At 43.4% G+C, this 22,971-nt stretch overlaps 1 protein-coding gene across 3 annotated transcripts in view; it reads left to right on the top strand.

Annotated features, from left to right (window-relative positions):
* The window catches only part of RAD54B (RAD54 homolog B), a 270,430-nt gene that overhangs the window by 195,226 nt on the left and 52,233 nt on the right, over positions 1-22,971 (top strand). For 2 of the 3 annotated variants that reach the window (XM_030216676.1, XM_030216692.1), the window contains 4 exons: positions 3,987-4,274; positions 5,466-5,628; positions 13,152-13,377; positions 20,659-20,866. In XM_030216676.1, coding sequence (XP_030072536.1) covers positions 3,987-4,274; positions 5,466-5,628; positions 13,152-13,377; positions 20,659-20,866 — 885 coding nt within the window. The remainder of the gene's footprint in view (positions 1-3,986; positions 4,275-5,465; positions 5,629-13,151; positions 13,378-20,658; positions 20,867-22,971) is intronic. The other variant, XM_030216683.1, reaches the window with a different exon arrangement.

Here is a 22,971-nt window from a genome sequence, read left to right as displayed (position 1 = left end):
GCTTATGCAGTTGCTGTGTTCAATCAACCGGGTCTTTACCATGCATTTCGTCTTCTCTACATACAGTAATGAACAGGGGCATTGTATAACATAAATTACCTGTGACGTACTACAATCAGAATGATGTCTTAGGTTAAAAATCTGATGTGTGCATGGATGTATGAAGATAGAGGTCTTCAAAGCATGGCAACAAACACTGCATCTGCTACACTTCTTATGACCCAAATATGTAGCTGGTGTGACATGTGGAATAAGCTCGGGTAAGGCAGAAGAAATGGACTGCTCTTTGAGGTTACGTACTGTAGCGTATGCTATAACTAAATTTTTGTCTTTGAAACTCTGGTGACGTTTGTCACGTTCACGTTGGAGTATGTGCCAATGTTTGCAAATGATTTTCTGTGTACCTTCAGTGAGATGTGAAAAATTTAATGTACACATAATATCAAGTGTAACTTTCTGTGTGAAACGAAAGTAAATTATTTCTATATCTGCTGCTCGCTTTCTGATATCCTACCAGTAAGTGTCTGGGAAGCTTCTTCTCTGGAGTCTGTCTGCCATAATTGTTAACTGATTTTCAAAATCTGTGTGGTCCGAACAAATCTTCTTAAGTCTTAAAAATTGGCAATATGGCAGATTGCTTTTTAAGGCTTGATGATGGAAACTTGAATGGTGCAAAAATGCATTTCTATCCATCGGTTTTCTATACAAAGTGGTACCAAAATGATATTTGTGTTTTCTAATGACTAAGTCAAGAAAATTAATTTCAGTTTCATGGTGTATTTCAAAGGACAATTGGTATCCCTATTGTTTAACCATATAAAAAAATCATTGAGACTGCTGATATCCCCTCACCATAGCAAGAGGAGATCATCAATATATCTCTTGTATAGACAAATGTTAGATATGAAAGGATGATCTTGAAGATGGGTCTTCTCAAAATGTACTAATGAAACTCACATTAGCATAGCAACAACAAAAACATACATGTTGCCAAAATATCCAATCTCACCCAGTTAAATCTGAAAATCAGATGGAGAAAAAAGCCTCAAACATAAGTAGCAGCATAACTAAGCATAAGCTTTTCCCAAGGCTGCCATAAATCATAACATATCAGCATAAAAAAATTCCACTGATCCATTAAAACTGGGAACAATTAACAGTTCAGTACATTATAGAGTCCTCCAAGCACCAGGAAAATCTACTACAGTACAAATTCTCAGATTATACTTCTATCCACATCTCATTCTCTACAGCTTTAGCTCATATTAGAGTCCAAAAGATCACTTAGCTCAAACTGGCGTAAGTAGATAAAGTCCAGACAAAGATCCTTGTTTCTCCAGGCTACCTGGCTGCCTCAGGGGATTGCAAGTTCCAACAACTGCCAAATCCACAAGATGGTTCATGGACTAAAAAAGATGCCATCAAAATTAGTTCCAAAAACTCCACCTGATGTAGACGTTATCACTAGTGACTCTCCTGAATCATCAGTGGGGCACGAAAACTCCACAGGTCGCACGAGAGGCAGCCCTTCTACTTACTGGGGTGGAAGGGCATCTCGCAAACTTGTCAGCGGCGCGCATTGCAGAGCTTGGCGATGTTCAGGCCGACTACCTCTGTCAGCATCTGCTGGATCCCGTAGACTGGGGTCTCGAGCCTCAGGTGTTTGCTCTCATAGTTTGCCGATGGGGCGTTCCAGTGATGGACTTGATGGCAACGTCGCTCAGTGCTCAGGTGCCCCGGTACCTCAGCAGGTGGGACAACTGGGTGGAAGTGCTAGATGCTGTGGTCCAGCCTTGGCCCATGTTGGGTCTCCTTTACGTGTTTCCCCATGGCCTCTCATGGGCAGGACCATTCAACGTATAGAGCGGCATCCGAGCCAAGTAGTTCTAGTGGCCCCGGATTGGCCGCTGCAGCCATGGTACGAGGATTTAATCTGTTGGTTGGTGAAGCCACTCTTTTGCCTGCTTGTGTTGCCCTCTCTTCTGGCCCAGGGTCTAGTGTTCTTGGAAGAACTGGATTGGTTCTGTCTTATGGCATGACTCTTGAGATGGCTTGTTTGAGGAAAAATGGTTATTCGACCTTGGTTATTGATACGCTTCTGCATTTCTGGCAGTGGTCTACTTCCCTGGCTTATGTCAGCGTATGTGGGTGTTTGAGGCTTGGTGTCAGGATCATTGCATGGAGCCTTTCAAGGTGTCTCATCTACATATTCTGAAGTTTTTGCAGGATGATCTTTCTAGAGGTCTCGCATGGTTATCCCTCAAGGTTCAAGTGGCAGCTTTAGACTGTTTTCATGGGTGTTTAGGGGAGAAAGTCCTTAGCGGTTCATCCGGACATGCAGCATTTCCTGGGGGGAGGGGTATGGATTCTCTGGCCTCCTGTTCGTTCAGAGGCTCCTCCTTGGGACCTCAATCTGGTCCTTTCGTTGTTGGTTTCTTCACTGTTTGAGCCATTGCCGAGTTCGACCCTAAAGGGTCTTACGCTGAAGACAGTGTTTCTGGTGGCGTTGACTGACACTCGTCGGATTTTGGAGCTTCAGGTGTTGTCCTGTCGGAATCCCTTCCTGGTTTTTTTTCCGGACAAGGTGGAGTGCATTTGGTTCCTTCTTTCTTACTGAAGGTGGTTTTACTGATTTATGCCAACCAGTCCATGGTTCTTCCGGTCCTGGGTGATCTGGGTCGGGAAAAGGAACGCCATCTTCATTGCTTGGATGTCCACAGAGTTCTACAGCGCTAGGGTTACCATATGGCTCCAGAAAAAGGAGGACACATTGATCCAGTCCGGGTTTTGCTTCCATTGAAAGCAATGGAAGTAAAACCCAGACTGGCTCAATTGGTCCTCCTTTTTCTGGAGCCATATGGTAACCCTATGCAGCACTATCTGCGGGTCTCTCAGGAGTTTCGTTGTACTGACCGACTTTTTGTTCTGGTAGGGGGTGCTCGGGAAGGTGAAGTGGCTTCAAAGGCGACTTATATGCTCAAAGGGAAAGCAATGCCTTTCCTCTTGAAAGCTCATTCCACCAGAGCTCAGGCTTCTTCCTGGGTGGAGCATTTGTTGGTGGCGCCTCTTGACATTTGTAAAGCGGCAGATTGGTCCTTGTTCCATTCATTTGGGTGTCATTACCATTTGGATGTGCAGGCGCAGTGAGATATGATCTTCGGGGCTCGAGTTTTGTAATTCAGGCTCCAGGAGTCTTATCCATGAGATTACTTCTTTGGTACTTCTCATCTGTGCCAGCCTAGAAGGACACTGGGGAAGGAGAATTTAGATCTTACCTGCTAATTTGATTTCCCTTAGTTCCTCTAGACTGGAACGGAGCCCACCCGGTGTTGTGCGGTTGGTCTGTTTTTCTGTTCACTCTAGCCAGGAGAGTTGTTTTCTTTTTGAGGGCTCTGTTTTTCAAGACGGTGTAAGGCAGTTGCAGAGTACCATTTTTCAACAGCTTTAAAAAAAGAGAGAGAGAGCATGACACTAAACAAACCACACACATTGTGTGTGATCTAGAGAGTAGTATCACTGAAATCCCCAGGAGTGCTCCTTGGGGGACCATTGTGGTCTCCTTGGTGGCTGTGCTGAGGCTTCTCAACTTTTGGCAGCGGCTCAGCAAGAGTCCAGGGAGTTTGCTTCCTTCCATTTGCTTCGCATGTCATTTGGTTGGCCTTACTTTTTTTTTTCCCCCTTGGGGTATCCTTTTGTAGTCAGGTCTTGTTCCTGAGTCTGCTTTGCTGTTTATAGACTGACTTTCAGGGGACTGCATAACCCACTTATACACCTACCTGAAGTTCAGTGTGTTCTCAGTCTCCATCTGCTGGTAGGAGTGCATAACCCAACTGTGCTGGTCTAAAGGGACTAAGGGAAAGCAAATTAGCAGGTAAGATCTAATTTCTCTTTAGTTGATTTGTGACTAGCACTTCATACATCTAGTAGTGCTATAGAAATATGTGGTAGTAGTAGTAAAGTAAAATTAAAAGAGGCATTATTTTTAGGTACAGGATACAAGACCAAAGATATGGAAAACCTTGAGGAAGGTCAAACACTGGTGATTGGAGGAAAGGAGATTGAAGTGATGGGAATAATTTCTCCAGAAGACTTCAGTAGTGGGAGATGTTTCCATTCCTGTGCAGTGGCTACCACCACCATTTTTTCTGCTGGTTTACAGAAAATTAGGAAACCATTCTCTAATCCATTCAAGAATGTCTGCAGGCCCAGCAATGAAGAAAACCTATTCAAGGATTCTCAGAATTCTAAACCACGTCATGATCCAAGTGTACCAAGTAAGGGAGCAGTCATCACTATTTTTCAAGAGGGGAACATCTGGTGCAAAAAAATCAATTTGAGAGCCACAGGGCAATGATGGCAACTGGTTGCCCCCCCCCCCCCCCAAAACCAATTCATACACATTTAGTTTGCTACTTGTGTGATGAAAATAAAGTCTACTTTCTCACAAACAAACAACCATCTTCACGGCACACACCCTTTTCTCCCATAGCTCATCTTCCTCCTCATTCACCCTTGCCCCAGTTCCATCCCTGCTTGTCTCAACCTGCACCTGGCTGTTCTACCAGTCATACTCTGCCTTTCGATCCTCCATCTTTTCCAAGTAGGCTCTTCCCACAGTTTGTTGATCTCGCTACCACCCCCACCATTTCATGTTGTCCTCTCCTCCAGAACAGCTAGTCTGTTTTCTTTAGCAGTACTGGAAGTCTGAGCCAGACAGGGCCTGAAAGGCACTCTGGACTTCAGGCTCATTGAGAGCCGCATGCTGTTGGAAAAAAGTAGAAGAGCTGTCTTGGATGTGGCACCAGCAGCAAGCCTTTTGGAAAAGTGGGAGAAGAGTATATATTGGGAGAAGAGAGTCAGGGAGTTGAGCAAGCTTGATGGGTGCAGCCAATAGTGCTTGGGCTTTACAATAAAGAATACTGAAGTAAGGCTTTATATTTCTGAAACTAGGCCTGATTTAGCAAAAGATTTTCCAATTGGTGCAAAATGAGGAAACTGCTTTCATATATATAATAGCTGGCCCTGTAGCATTATGTGTTAGGCTTTCAGCAGAGTGTAGAGTAGATATGTTACAGAGGTGTATGCTTAAGAACAAATGGGTTAGAATGACGTACTCTCAGCTGTAGATATTGATAGAATAAACACTCTAAGAAATTTCTCATCTAATCCTCACCAGCAAGGGGCACCAAGATAATTCAAGCAATCAACCTGGGAAGAATGGGATAAGGAAGCATATGTAGGGTTTGTACATTGTTTGACACCTCCATCATCATTCTCCTATGTATTGTATTGAGAGACTTGTAAGTAAAGGTTTGTTTTAAACTAGGCTACAATATTTGTTTTTGTCATATATATATAAATCTTCCCTTTTCAGGAAAATTTAGTGTTGAGAATGTAAAATGCGATCACGTTTTTAAAGAGAACATGGTTTTGTCTGAATTTTTCACATTAACTTTTGTTTTGAGATGCCCTAGTTATGCCACACCCAGATCAGTATCACCAGTGGATGTTCAACAAAGCTGGGCTACCTGTGGTGGATGTGGTTGTTGATCCTTACCTCACAACTCATCTTCGACCTCATCAGAGGGAAGGAATTCTTTTCCTTTATGAATGTGTGTTAGGAATGAGGTAAAACAAAAAGTAATTCTGCTAATTTATCTTAAACAGTTTACTATAAACACGTTTTGTATTCAGGGTTCCTTTTACTAAGCTGCGATAAGCATTAGTGCGTGCTTACCACAGCTTAAAATGGTTTTATCATGGGACACAGGGTAGGCATGCTGTGGTAATTTTGTGATCTGCATGTGCAAACTGCGCACTACAAAAGTATTTTTAATTTTATGGCAGAGGGGGCATGTAGGGCGGAGAGTGAGTGTTTTTGCACTATTCAGTTAGTGCAGCTACATTACAATGCGCTAACTGATTTGCACAGGATTAGCGGGTGAGCCCTTACTACCTACAAAATAGGTATCGGTAAGTGTTGAAACGCTAATTTTTTTAAATAGCTGTGTGCTAATAGCAACATTAGCTTATGACCATTTATTGAAAAAATGTAGAATTGGCCATTTTACTGCTGTGGTAAAAATAGCCTTACTGTGCGGGGACAAACTAAGGCCACTTTGTACTGCAGCTTAGTAAAAGGATCCCTCAGTATTTTAAATGTACATTAGCAATGAGCAAGTAAAATTCGTAGAGCCTAAAGTGATCTTTCCCTAGCAAAGTTCATCATCAGGAGCACATATAGTTTAATAATGATTTAAATTTTTTAAAAATTGTCTCTCCATCTGTATTTTCAAGATCTACTTTTAAATATTTGCCTAAAATTCTTCCCATGTTATTATGTGATGTATTTTCTTTTGAATGGCTTTGCTAAGGCTATATATGTTCAGGCTAGGGTGGAGGTGAAATGAAATACCAAGCTATTGTGTTCTCGCCCACTGGCACCCTATCCGGTTTGCTATCACCAATGTGAGTAGATAGTGGACTGGGAACAATTTTTTTTGCCCTGCCCCCCCCCCACCCCCCCACCACACACACACTAATATTTGTTGTTTCCTTTGTGGCCACACTGGTCAACCAGCCCTTGATGCAGTGCTGATCCTTCCTTTTCCAAAACTGGATGGAATGACCAGATATCCTTTTTTTGATTAATAGCAGTTTCTCTTATTGTGGTTCACACAATTTTTACTCCTGAAATGCCGACTGCTGAGTTTAAGTATCAGGGAAATTATATTTATATTAAAGTGTATAGCAAATTCCACAAGTCACATTTTTAGATGTCATTCCTTAGAACCAGAGAGAGAGCATAAATATCAGCGAGAGTAGTATTTAGGACTGAGAATCAGGGAAGTCAGACTTTGTATCCTGCTGATGTGTCTGATGACCTTCCACAACCTGCCACTGCCTCAGGCAAACCTTAGGTTGTAATTCATCTGGAGACTTGATAATACCTACTGAACGCAAATGTAATCTACATTCAGATATAGTACCAAGGAAAAGCTGTAATCTAAGTCTAAAACACTAACATGTGATAACTCATCTCTGAGACTGAATTAATCACCAATTAATAATACTTAATAGGGCTGCATTTTAATTGCAGTTAACTCTGCAATTAATGCATTAATCATTAATTACAATAAAATCATGTTGTAGCATCTCCTGTCTCCTTCAAACATCTTTTCTGCTCTCTTCCATTCCCAGCCCCTGTCTTCAGCACAATCCAACACCTTTTCCCCTTCCTTGATTCAGCATCACCCCCCACCACCACCATGCCAATGTACTTTAAAGGTGGTCTGTTGAACCCTGCCAGCAGCTGTGATGCATATATGCTGCTTTCAGTCTGGTCTGAAGCTTTCCCTCATTTTTCCCCCATCCATGATTCATCATCACCTCCCACCACCACCTCTATGCCAGTCTACCTTAAAGGTGGTCTTCTGTTCATCCCTGCCAGCAGCTGCTTTGCACATATGCTGCTCACAGCCTTATCTGAAGCTTTCCTTCTGACCCATCTCGCCCATTTAGAAACAGGAAGTGATATCAAAGGAGCTGAGATCAGCTAGCAGGAAAGCTTCAGAGCAGGTAGCATATGTGCAGTGCTGCCACTGCTGTGGTCCAAGAGAAGATCACCTTTAAGGTAGACCGGTGAAGGGGGTATTGAGAGAGGGGGGCAGATGCTGAACCCTGAGTGGGAAGAGGAGAGTGAGCTGCAGACCCACGAGCAGAACTGGAAGGGCCACTATGGCTGAAACAGTGAGCTCCAGCAGCCTCGAGAAGAGCTGCTGACCACCAGGTTTGTGTTGCTGCTCATTGGGGTAGAGGGGAGGGAGGGAGAAGAGCTGGACAATGGAGGGGAAGTGAGAGAGAGAATGGACCTGGGGGAAGGGGAGAGGAAGAGAAAGGGAGAGATGTTAGATCTGGGGTAGGAGGGAGGGAGATCATCAGTCCTGTATGGAAGGGGAAGGAAGATGGGATGTTTCTGTGGTTACAATCAAAAGCGTATTATATACAGGTACTTGTTTTATATTTGGGGCAATAGAGGGTTAAGTGACTTGCCCAGAGTCACAATGAGCTGCAGTGGGAAATAAGTAAAATACCTTTAATTGAGTGATTGTGATTAAAATTATTTTAGTCATGCAGTTAATCATGATTAAAAATTTTAATTGAACTGCAGCCCTAATACTTAACCATTTTTATAATGTTTGTAGACATACACAACACGGTACAATGATAAGGATTCAAATAATTAACTTGTTCCTCCTCACCAGGTGCTGTGGAGGACTTGCAGCCCTTCTGCTTTTCCTCACAGCTGTATCCGGGGTGACTCTCAGGTCCACCCCGATCTTCCCAGGGCCCTTGCTCCAAATGCCCAGGGTTTCCAGGTGCTTCTTGGCTAGGATCAGGCGACCCTCAGGGGGAGGAATGCTGGCTTTGGCCTAACCCCTGGTAAGCCTTTCCTCAGCTGAGAGGTGCCCAGCTGTACCACCGGCTGCCTTTCAGGTGCTGTGGAGGACTTGCAGCTCATCTGCATATCCCTTACAGCCTTCTCCGGGGTGACTCCCAAGTCCACTCTGATCCACTCAGGGCCTCCACTCTGGGTGCCGCGCGCCATCTTTCTCTTTATATTTATTTTTCTCCCGGTTACTACTTATGGCTCCAGTACACTTTTTCTTCTTGGTACTGTCCCTTCCTAATTTGTTTCTCCATCTTAAGCCACTGTACACTGCAGGAACACATTGTCCACCCTCTATATTCATCATCTCACCATCTCTTTTTTCCTCTTCCTTTTTCTCAGCTCTCAACAGTCAACATTTCCTTCCTTCCTTCCATTCATCCATCTCCTTTCTTAGCAATAAGGGGCTTAATAGACTCTCAAAGTGTTTATAAAACCGAGCTGTAAAGCCATCCAACCCTGGGGCCTTGCCATTATGCAGTTGTTTAATAACCCCTTGTATCTCTCCCAATCTAATTGGTTCCCCCATCCTTTGACTATCTTCCTTACTCAATTTTTGCAAAGGAATCTGATCCAGATATCTTTCCAAGCTCTCCTCCGACTCCCCCTTTGTACTTGCATATAATTCTTGATAATATTTTAAAAAGCACCCTTCAATGTCCGAATCTGCATATACCCAACCTCCCCTCTCATCCTTCATTTTCTGTATCAAGGTTTTCCCCCTCCGAGCTCTCAGACAGCGGGCCAGCATAGCACTTGATTTGTTTGCAAACTCAAAATACCGCTGTCTGAGCCTCGTTTTCATATATTCGACCTCTGCCATCTGGGGCTGGTCTAATTCCCCTCCTGACGCTCCTAAGCTCCGCCCATACCCGGGGAGAGGGATTTCGCTGATGTACCTTCTCCAGCCTGTTCAACCTTGTCTGCAAAGTCATCAACCTCTGACCCCTCTCCCTTTTCCTCTTGGCTCCCCACTTAATCAAGACCCCCTCTCACCACCGCCTTCAACGCATCCCACAACACCCCATCACTTACCTCCCCTGTATCATTGACCCTGCAGTATTCTTGCACCGTCAACTGTATCTCCTCCCTCATCATCTCATCTCCCAATAAATATTCATTAAGTTTCCATAAATTATTCCTTTTTTTATGCCCCAAACCAGTTATTTTTATCCAAACTGGTGCACGGTCTGAAATTTGAATAGGTTCTATCTCCGCCACCTCTACCATCTGCGCACTATTGAGGTGAACCCACAACCCGTCTATCCTGGTAAAGAAACACGCCACATGGGAGTAAAAAGTGTAGCCCCGTTGCACTCCGTGCAACATCCTACAACAATCCACCAATTCCATCTGTCTCAAAAATTTATGTAGTGCCTTTCTCCCAGGACCCGTCTGGTGCCCCCCTCCCCCAGAGTGATCCAACCTGGCATCTGGGGCAATATTGAAATCCCCACCCACGATCACCTGCCCTCCAAAAAAATCCCTGAATCTCCTGCCATAAGGTGTGATAAAAACCCCGCTGTCCTATATTAGGGGCATATATGTTAACCAATGTAATCTCATGTCCCTGTAACAGCCCCCTAATAGCTACACATCTCCCCGAAGTGTCCTTAAATTCATTAGTAATGATCAACCCACAGTTCTGCCCAATAAGGATAGCCACTCCTCCCGTCTCCCCCCCCCCCCCCCCCCCCCCGCACTCTGATGTACCACCACCTCCCTATAAGGTTTACCTCATAGCAAATGCACTTCCCGCGGTCTCAAGTGTGTCTCTTGCAAAAAGGTCACATCCCATTTCAGCCTATGCAATTCCTTCATAACTCTACTTTGTTTTCCTTGGATATTAATTCCATTCACATTCCAAGACCCCACCCCCAATATCTCCCTTCCCCCTCCCCCCCATAAATCCTTCCCTCTGCCTTTTACCCACTCTCTCCCCTTTTTCCCTCCTCCATCCCCCTCCCCTCCTGCTGATCTTGATCGAGTCCATCAGCCAAGTAAAAGGTACTTCCTTCTCCCCCCGAGGCCCCCATCCCCCCCCCCCCCCCCCCGGTACAGATCCACATCCAGTTATATCCATTACTCTTTCCCTCTTCCCCTCCCCCCTTTTTTAAAAATTTATTTATATATTTTTTATTTTGCTGTATTAGATTATTACTATTACCACACAATCAGCCAACCATACCCTTCACCTCCCCTTCCCATCCTTCCCTCTCAACTCCTAATGACCCGTAATTATCCCCCTCCCATACCTGCCCCGATTCTCCCACAGCTCCTTACTATGCTCCCCTCAACCCTCAACCACACTCTTATCACCTCTCGCTTAGACTATTGCAACTTGCTTCTCACAGGTCTCCCACTCTCTCCTGTTCAATCTGTTCAAAATTCTGCTGCACGACTAATATTCCACTAGTGTCATTATGCTCATATTAGCCCTCTCCTCAAGTCACTTCACTGGCTTCCTATCCGTTTCCGCATACAGTTCAAACTCCTCTTATTGACCTATAAGTGCATTCACTCTGCAGCTCCTCAGTACCTCTCCACTCTCATCTCTCCCTACATTCCTCCCCGGGAACTCCGTTCACTGGGTAAATCTCTCTTATCTGTACCCTTCTCCTCCATTGCTAACTCCAGACTCCGTTCCTTTTATCTTGCTGCACCATATGCCTGGAATAGACTTCCTGAGCCAGTATGTCAAGCTCCATCTCTAGCCGTCTTCAAATCTAAGCTAAAAGCCCACCTTTTTGATGCTGCTTTTAACTCCTAACCCTTATTCACTTGTTCAGAACCCTTATTTTATCATCCTCACTCTAATATTCCCTTATCTCTTGTTTGTCCTGTTTGTGTGTCCTAATTAGATTGTAAGCTCTGTCGAGCAGGGTCTGTCTCTTCATGTTCAAGTGTACAGCGCTGCGTACGTGTAGTAGCGCTATAGAAATGATAAGTAGTAGTAGTACCTTGACAACAGGTAAGACAATATGGGGAAGGAGATCTCAGTGAAGTTTGTTCATTCCTGTCTGGATCCCTGGTAATTTTGCTTTACTGAACCCAGAATTGCACTCTTCTGGTGAATGAGGTGCTTAGCAAGCTAAAGACAAATAGCCTAAAATAATTATTCACCATTATTTATGCATTTTCTGAAATTTTTGCTAATATCTGGAATTTCCACTCTATAAAACTAGTGCCTTACAGCACACACAGTACTTTACCATGAAGCTTTTATCTTTTGTTTATTGTTCAGAAAATTTGACCTTAGTTACGACATTCCTTAAACCAGAATATACCCTTAATTCTTTTCAGTAACTTTTCAGAGAAATTAGAGTTAGTTACTTAGTAATTCAGTGGCCTGAGAACCTGGGGAACTGGGTTTGATTCCCATTGCAACTCCTTGTAGAGTTACACATTACTATAGCAGCTTGAGAATCTGGGGAACTGGGTTTGATTCCCACTGCAGTTCCTTACTAAATCTTAAATGTTCAAAAGAACAATAGAAGCTATATTTTTAATTAAAAGAACAATAGAAGCTATATTTTAAATTCTTTACAGTGTTACAAAGGGCCATTGCAAAAACTTTTTCTATTTTCTGGTAAAAATATGAAGTCTCGGCGGCCATTTTGAATCTCGCCGAGACCGTCAGGCTGCATACAGGAGGATGGAGAGCAGCGCGCTGGGCAGGAAAGAGGGGGCTCTTTGCTGCCCCGACGTCACTAGACCACCAGGGAAGATCGCGTGACGTGAGTAGGGAGAAGTGGTGACAGGGCCGGAGGGAGGGCGATCCAGAACTCGGAGGGAGGGATTCGGACAAGACGCACCGGAGCACCTAGGTTTTAGAGGAGGGAAAAAGGAAAAAAAAATTTTCCTATTTCCCTCCTCTAAAACCTAGGTGCGTCTTATGGTCCGGTGCGTCTTATAGTCAGAAAAATACGGTACATGTATATAATAGGTAAACCGCTTTGTTTGTAACCACAGAAAGGATCTGCTACTTTATTCACTTTTTCCCAGAGAGAGTCACACATTTGTTAAAAATATCATAGCAATTACTTTGCATAATTTTGCAGCATTTTCATTTTTTGAAGCAATGCCATGTGGTATATTTATAGCTTTCTAAAATACAGTTACATATAATTTCTCTCTCTAGGTACCTTCCTTGTAAGTTTCAACATAGGATAGTTTGGGGGGGTTCCACATTAAATGGTAACATAGTAACATAGTAGATGACGGCAGAAAAAGACCTGCACGGTCCATCCAGTCTGCCCAACAAGACAAACATATGTGTAAACCTTACCTTGATTTGTACCTGCCTTATTCAGGGCACAGACCGTACAAGTCTGCGCAGCAGTACTTCCCGCCTCCCAACCACCAGTCCCGCCTCCCATCACCGGCTCTGGCACAGACCGCATAAGTCTGCCCTCCACTATCCTCACCTCCCAACCACCAACCCCTCTTCCCCCTACCTGCTCCGCCACCCAATTTCGGCTAAGCTTCTGAGGATCCATTCCTTCTGCACAGGATTCCTTTATGCATATCCCACGCATGTTTGAATTCCGTTACCGTTTTCAGCTCCAGGTTTTAGGGGTTTGTTTTATTAGTACTACACTGTTATCATATTTCTATTGTTTTCTGATAAAGAGTCTTAGGTATAAGTTTAAGAAAGCAAAAAAAAAAAAGCATTAAAATACTCAATTTTCTCTTTTTATAGAATGAATGGCAGATTTGGAGCTATCCTGGCAGATGAAATGGGTTTAGGGAAAACACTGCAGTGCATTTCACTGGTTTGGACTCTTCTGCACCAGGGGCCATATGGAAACAAGCCTGTAATAAAACAGGTGCTTATTGTCACTCCTGGGAGTCTGGTAAAGAACTGGAGAAAAGAATTTCAGAAATGGTTAGGGACAGAGAGGATCAAGGTTTTTGCAGTAGATCAGGTAAGCTTTGTTTACAAAGCAATTGTATAGGTTATGTTTCAATCGTTTTTATTCACAGCATCAAACAGAGAACATCAGTAAACAAGTAACAATATATAGTAAACTATATGCCGTCCTCCCTCCCACCCCCTACAACCTTGCCCTAAGCCAGGAATGGTTACATATACATAAGGGCATTCCAGTCTTAAGTTAAGCAGTCTACTCTGGGCAGCTGGAGGCAATGTATTCGAAAAAGGGGACCAGCAAAGTGGAAATTTGTTTCCAGTGGGAGAGGAAATGTCCTGAATCTCCAAGCGTTCCATACATAATAGCCCAATCATTTGAGAATGCCACCATTGTAAAGAGGGGACTCTTGAGGACAGCCATTCAATCAAAATTGCTCATTTCACAACAATAATGGATCGTGCCACAAAAGCTGTAAATCCACGTGGGATTGAAGGGCCCAAGCAAAAGAGTCCAAAGAGCAACAGAGAATCACATTGCCAGCCAGCATTCCACAAAGAGGAAACATACTTTAGCAGTGTTCTCCAAAAGAGTGCTGTTTTCAGGGCAGTGCCAAAACATGTTGCCCAGGGTCATTTCCAGGTAATCATACTTTGGTCAGGAACCTGTGGAGGAGAGGCCTATGTGAAAAGCACACCTTGGAGGCACATAAAGGCGTAATGCAAACTTATATTGTGTCCCACAATGCAAAGACGATGTCATCTGTCGTTTTATTGAAAGAATATTTGCTTTAAATTGGGCTGCTGAAAGTGCAGACTGTAAATCAGAGCTCCATTGTGCTGCTAATTCTGCAAAGTTGAGTTCTGGAGCAGCGTCTGTAATATGGTGATAATAAAATGAAAGAGGAACCACTTGCTGTGCCCCCAAGGAGAATTCATTTTTATTTTATTTTTGTTACATTTGTACCCCACGCTTTCCCACTCATGGCAGGCTCAATGCGGCTTACATATTGTATACAGGTACTTATTTGTACCTGGGGCAATGGAGGGTTAAGTGACTTGCCCAGAGTCACAAGGAGCTGCCTGTGCCTGAAGTGGGAATCGAACTCAGTTCCTCAGTTCCCCAGGACCAAAGTCCACCACCCTAACCACTAGGCCACTCCTGCACATCTTCGGCCAAATCTTCCATCCGAGGCTCTGAACATAACGTAACTGAAGATAGTAAAAATGGTCTAATGGAGAAATCAAAAAATTCCCGTTGAAGTTCTGAAAAGGGCTTCATATGTCCCTCCTCAGTCTGCACATGAAACAGATATTGATGCCCAAGTCATGCCATCTACGAAAAGGAGCATAAAGTTGACCAGGAGGGAAGGACGGATTGTCACAGATGGCCATGTATGGAGTAACCCTGGAAGAAAAGCAATGAAGTTGCAGATCCAGCACCATACTGCTTTAGCAGTAGAAATTATATGAGAGTGTTTCAGTACAGGAGGAATAACACCTTCTGTGTGGAGCAAACAGCTGAAATGGCCTTCCATAGTTAGCTGAGTTTCCAAGTCCGAGACTGAAAAATCATTTCTAGAGCAGAACCAGTCACTGATGTGTCTCATACCACATGCCACAGTCATATAGCAAATACTTAGTACTCCACTGGAATTTGAAGAGTAGCGATCTGATGACGGGCTCTCTTCCCCCTCCACAAAAACGTCTGCAAACTGTGATTTAGGCATTTCTCATCATTGGCTCAAAGTAACAATGGGAGAACTTGAAAAACATAGAGCCAGCGAGGTATAATAAACATATTATACAAGGCTATACGTCCCAACAAAGACTGTCATTTACCCTGTGTTATCCCCTGTTCCTACCCCTCCTGTCACTTTCTGTTTCTGGGCCATCATTGTCTTGTTTTGTATCCACTTGATTTATTGTAAGCCACATTGCGCCTGCTCATGTGGGTAAATGTGGGGTAGAAATGTACTAACATAAATAAAAGGGAGTGAGTGCCAGGCTCGCATTCTGGTACATGTAAAGTCAAGCAATCGTGTAACATTAACAGCATATAATTGGGTTAAATCTGAAGGAATGTGCACCCCTAAATTTTTAAGAGGACCTTGCACCCAGGCCAATGGAAAATCCCCCACCAATGTCCTCCCCCCCCCCCTCAAACCGACAAAGCCTGCAACTTTTGCAGATTCAAGGAAAAACCCGAAAGCTGTCCAAAATGATGCAGTGTGCATAATAATATGGGAAGTGACCTGTGGAGGTCTGTTAAAACAGCCAATAAATCATCTGTATACACCAGGGTTTTAATGCAGTGCCCCCACAACTGCACCCCAGAGAGCCCCTTGATTGATCCCAATACCCACATCAAGGGTTCCAGGGAGAGGATAAATAATAAAGATGATAGAGGACAGCCCTGGCATATGCCCCGGAGTACCAGAAAGGAGGCAGCCTGCACGCCATTCACCAATACACAAGCCGTGGGTTCCAAATAAAAGTTCTGGAGTGCCTGGCCACCCCCTAAATCCCATATGATGTAACACTTTTTCAGCATCTAAGTTCACTACCAAAGAGAGTAGACCAGACATATGAAAATTAGCCATAGCCAATAGCATTGCTTCTAACATTCCAAACAGACTGCCTATGCCGAATAAAACCTTCTTGTTCCCCACCCACCAAGTAGATCAGGATTATCGCCAGGCGTGCCGCAAGAATTTTGGAGAGTATTTTAAGGTTGACATTAAGAAGGGAAATTGGACGAAATGAATCTGGCAGGTCTAAAAGTCTACCCAGCTTAGGAAGCAAAGTTACTAAAGCTGTATTTGCATATAATGGGAAATTACTCTGGTCTATGACTTCCACAAAGTAGGCTTCCAAGGGACCTATAATCAATGGAGACAATTTATAGAATTCCCCCAAAAACCCGTCGGGGCTTGGAGCAGAGTGTAGCTTAAGTCCTTTGATAACCCTTTGTAGTTCTTGCGCGGAAATCGGCACATTAAGGGACTGAAGCTCCTGATGCATCTGCCAAGGAAGACCGGCCCTGACCAGATAAGCAGATAGAGAAACTTTATCTGGGGATGCAGCCACTATGTATAAACGCAAAAAATGCTGAGTAAAAAGCTCTGCTATGTCCTCACTTTTATTACACAATTGCTTCTGAGAATTCCTTATAAATGTTATGGTCCTTGGCTCACCCCATGCCTTAACAGTCCGTGTGAGTAAACTGGCCTGGTCTATTCCCAAACCGATGAAAGCGAAATTTACGAAATATCAGGGAATAATATGCATATTCATGTAAACGAAAGTTCAAGGAGACTTGACCGCCTGTAGGGAATCCCATGTGGCCTGGCAGGGGTGTTGTATATATACTTCTTTTGCCTTTTTAAATTGAGATTCTAAGTTCAATATGCCTAATGCCCTTCGTTTGTTACGAAGATGTACATAGACTATTATATCTCCTCTGAGTATGGCTTTAGCAGCTGACCAAACAGGGAGGGTTGTTCCACGTGTCCTTTATTAAAATGAAGATATGTAGCCCATTTGTCATGCAAATAAACCTGAAAATGTGGATCCTGATAGAGATATGATGGGAAACGCCAGCCCGACTGAGATTGATGAAATGCAGGAGCCTCCATGTCCACCCACACCATACTGTGGTTGGATACCTCTTCGGGACCTATGATGGCCGTACACACGGAAAAATTTCTGCCTCTACAAAAATATAATCTATTCAGGAGTATGTTCCATGAGCCCGAGAGAGATGAGTGAAATCACACTCCCCTAGATGTAAGGAACACCAAGCATCAATAAGATTTAACGAGTGCATAAAAAAAGAAAGCGCTCTAACTCGGGTCCTGCCGTAATGGGACAAATGGGGACTTGAGCTATCCAGAGTGGGATCTTCCACCAAATTGAAATCTCCCAATACAATAACTTTAAGAGATTGATAGGGAAGGCAGAGACGTGTTAAAGTGGAGGGAAATGCGGGGTCATATACATTATGGCCATATACCCCTGATAGCAGGAATTCAATGCCATAGAGCCATAGATGCAACAATACATAACACCCCTCTGAGACATTAGATAATAATTCAACCCTATACACTAAACCTCAACAAAATAATATCGCCATCCCCCGCCGTCCCTGAGATGATGAAGAAAACACCTCTTGTACCCATGAAAGACACAACTTAAGGTGTTCCCGCTTGGATAAACGCATCTCTTGTATGCATGCAATGTCTGCCTTGTGTCGTTTTAGAGCTGCCAGGATTTTTGCATGTTTGACAGGAGACATAACCCCTCCCACATGCCGCGTGAGAATTCTAGAACAGTGCGAGCTCATATGCTATCTATGAGGATGTTTATCCTATGTTGCTTCTGTATTTTGAGAAGGCCTGGGTGCCCAGCCTCACCCAGGTCCTGCTGCCCACCCAATAAAAGAAGAATTATAAACAGCCACCTGGATGCATATCTTAATCTGGAAAATCCTAAAGTTGGAGAAACTAAGAAGTGTGACTGTATGTGCTCATGCCCAATGATAAACAGAAAAGTAGAACACTTTATATTCCTGTTGACTCTCAATCATTTTCAGTTGCCTCTTAACCATCCTGGTTGCAATCCCTTCCCACAAAAATAGAGAAATCAATAGCATCCATCTCAACCCCAAACTAAAACTCCCCCTCCCCTTCTTCTATCAACCCCCTCACCCCCCATGTAAACCCACACAATCTGTCTCACCAAAGACAAGACAGAAACAGGAATCACGAAAGAGATGCAAGGGGCCCCACACCTCCACCCCAAGGACAACCACAAATAATTGTATAGTATTGTGCTAACCCATCCACCCAGCCTCACGTCCATCCTTTATAAAGACTGAGAATAAATCCAGTGCCCCAGGCTATACAGCATCAAACCATAGTGAAATCTCAAACATTATTAGTTAGGCACTATTTATGCATTCTTGTGCTGCTAGGGGCGAGTCAAATGATTTCTATTGTCCTTGAATGAGTATTTTCAATAATGCAGGGTATAGCAACATCAGACTTTTACCCTTACACGTGGTGCAGATGGGTTGAAATTTTCTGCGCTGTTCTTGGAATGCTAGGGAGTAGTCCTGGAATATAAGAATCGGAGCGCCTTCATATTTTAAAGTGTTGTGCTTTTGTTGGAACCCCCGTAAGATTTCCACTTTGTGCACATAATTGTGTGCTTTTCCTTTGACCACTCGCGTTGGATGACGATCTGGTTGTAAGCGGCCTAATCTGTGTGCACATTCTAAGCACAGAGTGCCCATGCTGTCCGAGAGTGCAAATTTGTTAACAAATCGGGTTTCCAGCAGTGTGCTTAAGTTGCGATCTGGAACCGATTCTGGCAGGCCCACAATTCTCAAGTTGCACCTGAGTGAGCAATTCTCCAGATCATCGAGGTGCACAGCCTGCTCTGGCACGCAGTGCACCAGGTCTGTTAGGGAGCGTGCATGAGACTTGGCTTTGTCTTGAAGGAACGACACCCACTGCTCCAACTCCGCCGTCTGTTTTGTAGTATCTGGTAATAAAAGCTCCAGATACATTAACTGGAGAGTTTCCCCAGACATGGCTCGAGGGCTGTGGAGACTGTAGAGGTAAGCTGCCCAAGTTGCTGGTCAGTAAGAATTATGGCGCCATCCTGCCCGCCAGCAGCCATTTTGTCGTCAGCATTCCGCTGGCGAGGTTGCTTTTTTTTCGCTGATTTTACGGCCATTATAGAATCTGTCTTGCTCACAAATTTGTCCATAAATTGTTTGACACTACTTTCAAAAAAGGCAGCAAAAGGGTGGAAAAAATGCGCTGACCCAGAAGTGAAAAGGGTGAGGAACCCTAGAGAGAGACACAAACATGACCGTCTCAGTGCATCTATATAGGTTGTACCAAATTTTGTTAATGAAATTGCAAACACAGAACACGGCAGTTCAACTGATCATTTCCTTAGGTAAATTTGGTGGAATCTCACATTACTATAAGAAATTACATTGGCTTCCCATAGAAGCAAGGGTTTTAGTTAAACTCTCGTGTATTTTACACAAAATTCTATATGATGAGTAACCATTGTATATGTATGAACACTTTATTTTTGTTGATTCATCTAGGCCGAGAAGAAACATAGAAATATGACGGCAGATAAAGGCCAAATGGCCCATCCAGTCTGCCCATCCTCTGTAACCCAAATAGGCGAGATGTTGTTAGCTTTTCAAGCAGCCAAAATTGTGAATGCGATCTCCAACTTTTTGTGGCAATTCCTTAATGATTTTAGAAAAATGAGGAGTAGCCTAGTGGTTAGGGTGGTGGACTTTGGTCCTGGGGAACTGAGGAACTGAGTTCAATTCCCAGTTCAGGCACAGGCAGCTCCTTGTGACTCTGGGCAAGTCACTTAACCCTCCATTGCCCCATGTAAGCCGCATTGAGCCTGCCAAGAGTGGGAAAGCGCAGGGTACAAATGTAACAAAAAAAAATGTTGAAAACTCTGCTCTTTCAGAAATACGTTTTAACTAATTGATAGCATTGTGTATTCCTGGAATTATGTTCTGGTTTTCTTAAATTTGTTAACTTCTCAGAACTGTGAGGTTGTAGCGGTGTATAAAGCGATTGTTATCTTATGATGGGACACAGTATTATTATCCTGTAATTTAAAAGATTGATTTAGCTAGTATGCTGTAACCTATATTAAGTAAACTACTAAATATTAAACACATGGTGTCCATTTTCAAAACCATATATGATGTCAACAAGTACAGACCACATGTTGTTCCCAGAATTCTAGGGCTTTTTATGGATACGGGGTCAGGGATGTTCTGAGTTATCCATATACCCCTGGATTCTATATAGTGCGCTTAGATTTAGGTGCTAAAATAGGTGCGGATTCTATAACTTCATGTAAATTAATTGGCTTAACAAGCTGAGTGCTGATAACAGCACTTAACAAGCAATAATGAGCACTAATTGGCACTGATTAGAATTTAGGCGCACAATTTGCTAAGTGTATTCTGTAATGATATGCGCCAAACTACTAATGTGTGGGGACAAAAGGGGGTGTGGTTATGGGTGGGGAAATGGGCGTTCTAAAATTTAGGCGCCTTTTTATAGAATATGGCCCAGTGCAACTAAATCTATGCGCTGAATCATCAAGGACCAATAATTGCCCGATTATAAATAGAACAAAAAAGATTAAACTCCATTAATTCATGTATTTCAACTAACCTGTGTCAGAGCAAAATATGCAATTGTTTTTATTATTGTCAACCCCTATATATTGTTCTGGTGTTTGATTCTTGACATGCATCTTGTTCTGCTGTTTTTATCAGGATCACAGAGTAGAAGAATACAGTAATTCACCCCTCTATTCAGTTCTTATAATCAGTTATGAAATGTTGCTACGTTCATTGGAACACATTCAGGCTGTAGAGTTCAGCCTTATGATTTGTGACGAGGGGCATCGTTTAAAGAATAGCTCCATTAAGACAACTTCAGCTCTAATTAGTCTCCCTTGTGAAAAAAGGATAATACTCACAGGTCAGTGCTTTAAAATTGGTAATATAACTATTCAGTACAACAGGATCTTGGCATGGGCTAAAGCAGTTGTATAGTCTGTGAAATTAATATATATAATAGTCAGCTCCATGGCCACCATATTCTAGTGTTTGTCAGTCTAAAATGGCAAGAATATTTGCAGATATATTGAGATTTTTTTTCATTGTATTACAATGCATAATGAAATTGCATTCTGTTTGAAAAGGTAAAGGGAGGAGAATGGATTATGGATTTAGCTCATGCCTTTTCTAGTTGTAGCTCAAGATGAATTACATTAAGGCACAGTAGGTATTTTCCTGTCCTTGGAGGGCTGTCAGTCTAAGGGGCCAACACAGGAAGCTACTGTGGATTTCAGCACATTGTTAAAGAACAGTTTAAGTGCTCATTTATGGCCACTTATATAGAAAAGTTTCTGGGCTGAAGTTAACTTGTGCAGTAGATATCAACGCATAGCATATTAGAGCGCACGATAAAAAGCCTATTACATAACCCACAACAATGCAGAGCTGTACACTGGTGTCTGCCACAGGGGCACGATGCAAGAAACCTACAGCCAGGTCTGAAGCATCATAGAGAGCCCCTGTGGTCTGCATCGGTCCCAATCTCCCTTCCCCTCTCAACTTAACTAGACCCACCTGTTCCTGATATTAAATTGCGTTCCTTGGTGTCTAGTGGCACCCTTCCATTCCCCCGACCCAACCCCACATCAATTTTTTAAAAACCCTGGTGTCAACAGGCACTTCCCTCCCCTGACTTAAAAAAATCCAATTTCCTGGTGTCTCATGGTACCCATGACCCCTCCCCTAGGCCCCCAGACTCCCATTCACTCCTGCCTCTGTGCCGTCATCTTTAAAATAGTAGTGCTCGGCCCTGCCTGGTGCATCCTGGGATGCACTGAGCCTGCTATATAAGGCAATTATTCCCTTATTTTTGGCAGTATGAAAGAAGCTTACCAAATAAGGGAAAAATTCTCTTATATGGCAGATGGACCATGCTGAGTGCATCACAGGATGCACTGGGTGAGTGGGTGGGGGTTTAAGCATTGCTGTTTTCAAAGATGGAAATGTGGAGGCAGGAGCATTGCTCCTGCCTCATCAAAGTACTGCAGTCTGTGGGGGACCTGAGGGAGGGGCTGGGGGTGGGTGGTACCACTAGACACAAAGAAATTGTTTTTTAAGTCGGGTAAGGAGGACCTGATCAGGGGGAGGATGTGTGCCACTAGAGATCAAGTAGGGGAAGGTGAGGTCAGGTTATGCCACTTGACACCAGGAAGTTTTATTTTTTAATTGGTGGGATGGAGGTCAGGGTGGGGGGGGGGGGGGTTGTTTGCTTCAGTTGGTAGGGTAGGATGGTGCTGCTAGATACTAGGGAATTTATTTTAATATCTGGTGGGGCAGGGGGTCAGATGAAGTGTGGTCAGAGGGAGGGAGATCAGGACTAATGCAAACCACCACTGACTTTTTCCTGTATATAATATGTAAACATGATGTTGGAGGGTCTCGTGACACAATGGGCAGGAGTGGACACTTGATTAGTGTAGCTCCTCTGCACCTTTATCTGCCCTGCTAAAGTTTAAGTTTTTACCCACTGATACATTCCATCATTGTTCGGTTTCCCATTCGTGATCGCCGTATCTCAAAAAGATATAGCAGAATTAGAAGAGGTTCAAAAAGGTGCAACCAAAATGATGAAAGGGATGGAACTTATCCCACATGAGGAAAAGCTAAAAAGGTTAGGGCTCTTCAGCTTGGAAAAGAAACGGCTGAGGGGGGGATATGATCGAAGTCTATAAAATCCTAAGTGGTGAAGAACAAGTAAAAGTGAATTGATTTTTCACTCTTTCAAAAAGACAAGGGGACACTTAATGAAATTACATCGAAATACTTTAAAACAAATAGGAGGACATTTTTTTTCATTCAAACAGTAGTTAAGCTCTGGAACTCGCTGCTGGAAGATGTGGTAACAGCAGTTAGTGTACCTAGGTAAAAAAAAAAGTTTGGGACAAGTTCCTGGAGGAAAAGTCGTGAGTCTGTTATTGAGATAGACATGGGGGAAGCCACTGCTTGCCCCGGGACTGGTAGCATGGA

Source organism: Microcaecilia unicolor, chromosome 1, assembly GCF_901765095.1.
Source record: "Microcaecilia unicolor chromosome 1, aMicUni1.1, whole genome shotgun sequence".
NCBI lineage: Eukaryota > Metazoa > Chordata > Amphibia > Gymnophiona > Siphonopidae > Microcaecilia > Microcaecilia unicolor.
Note: the sequence above shows the minus strand (reverse complement) of the source record. Positions and strands in the feature narration are given on the sequence as shown.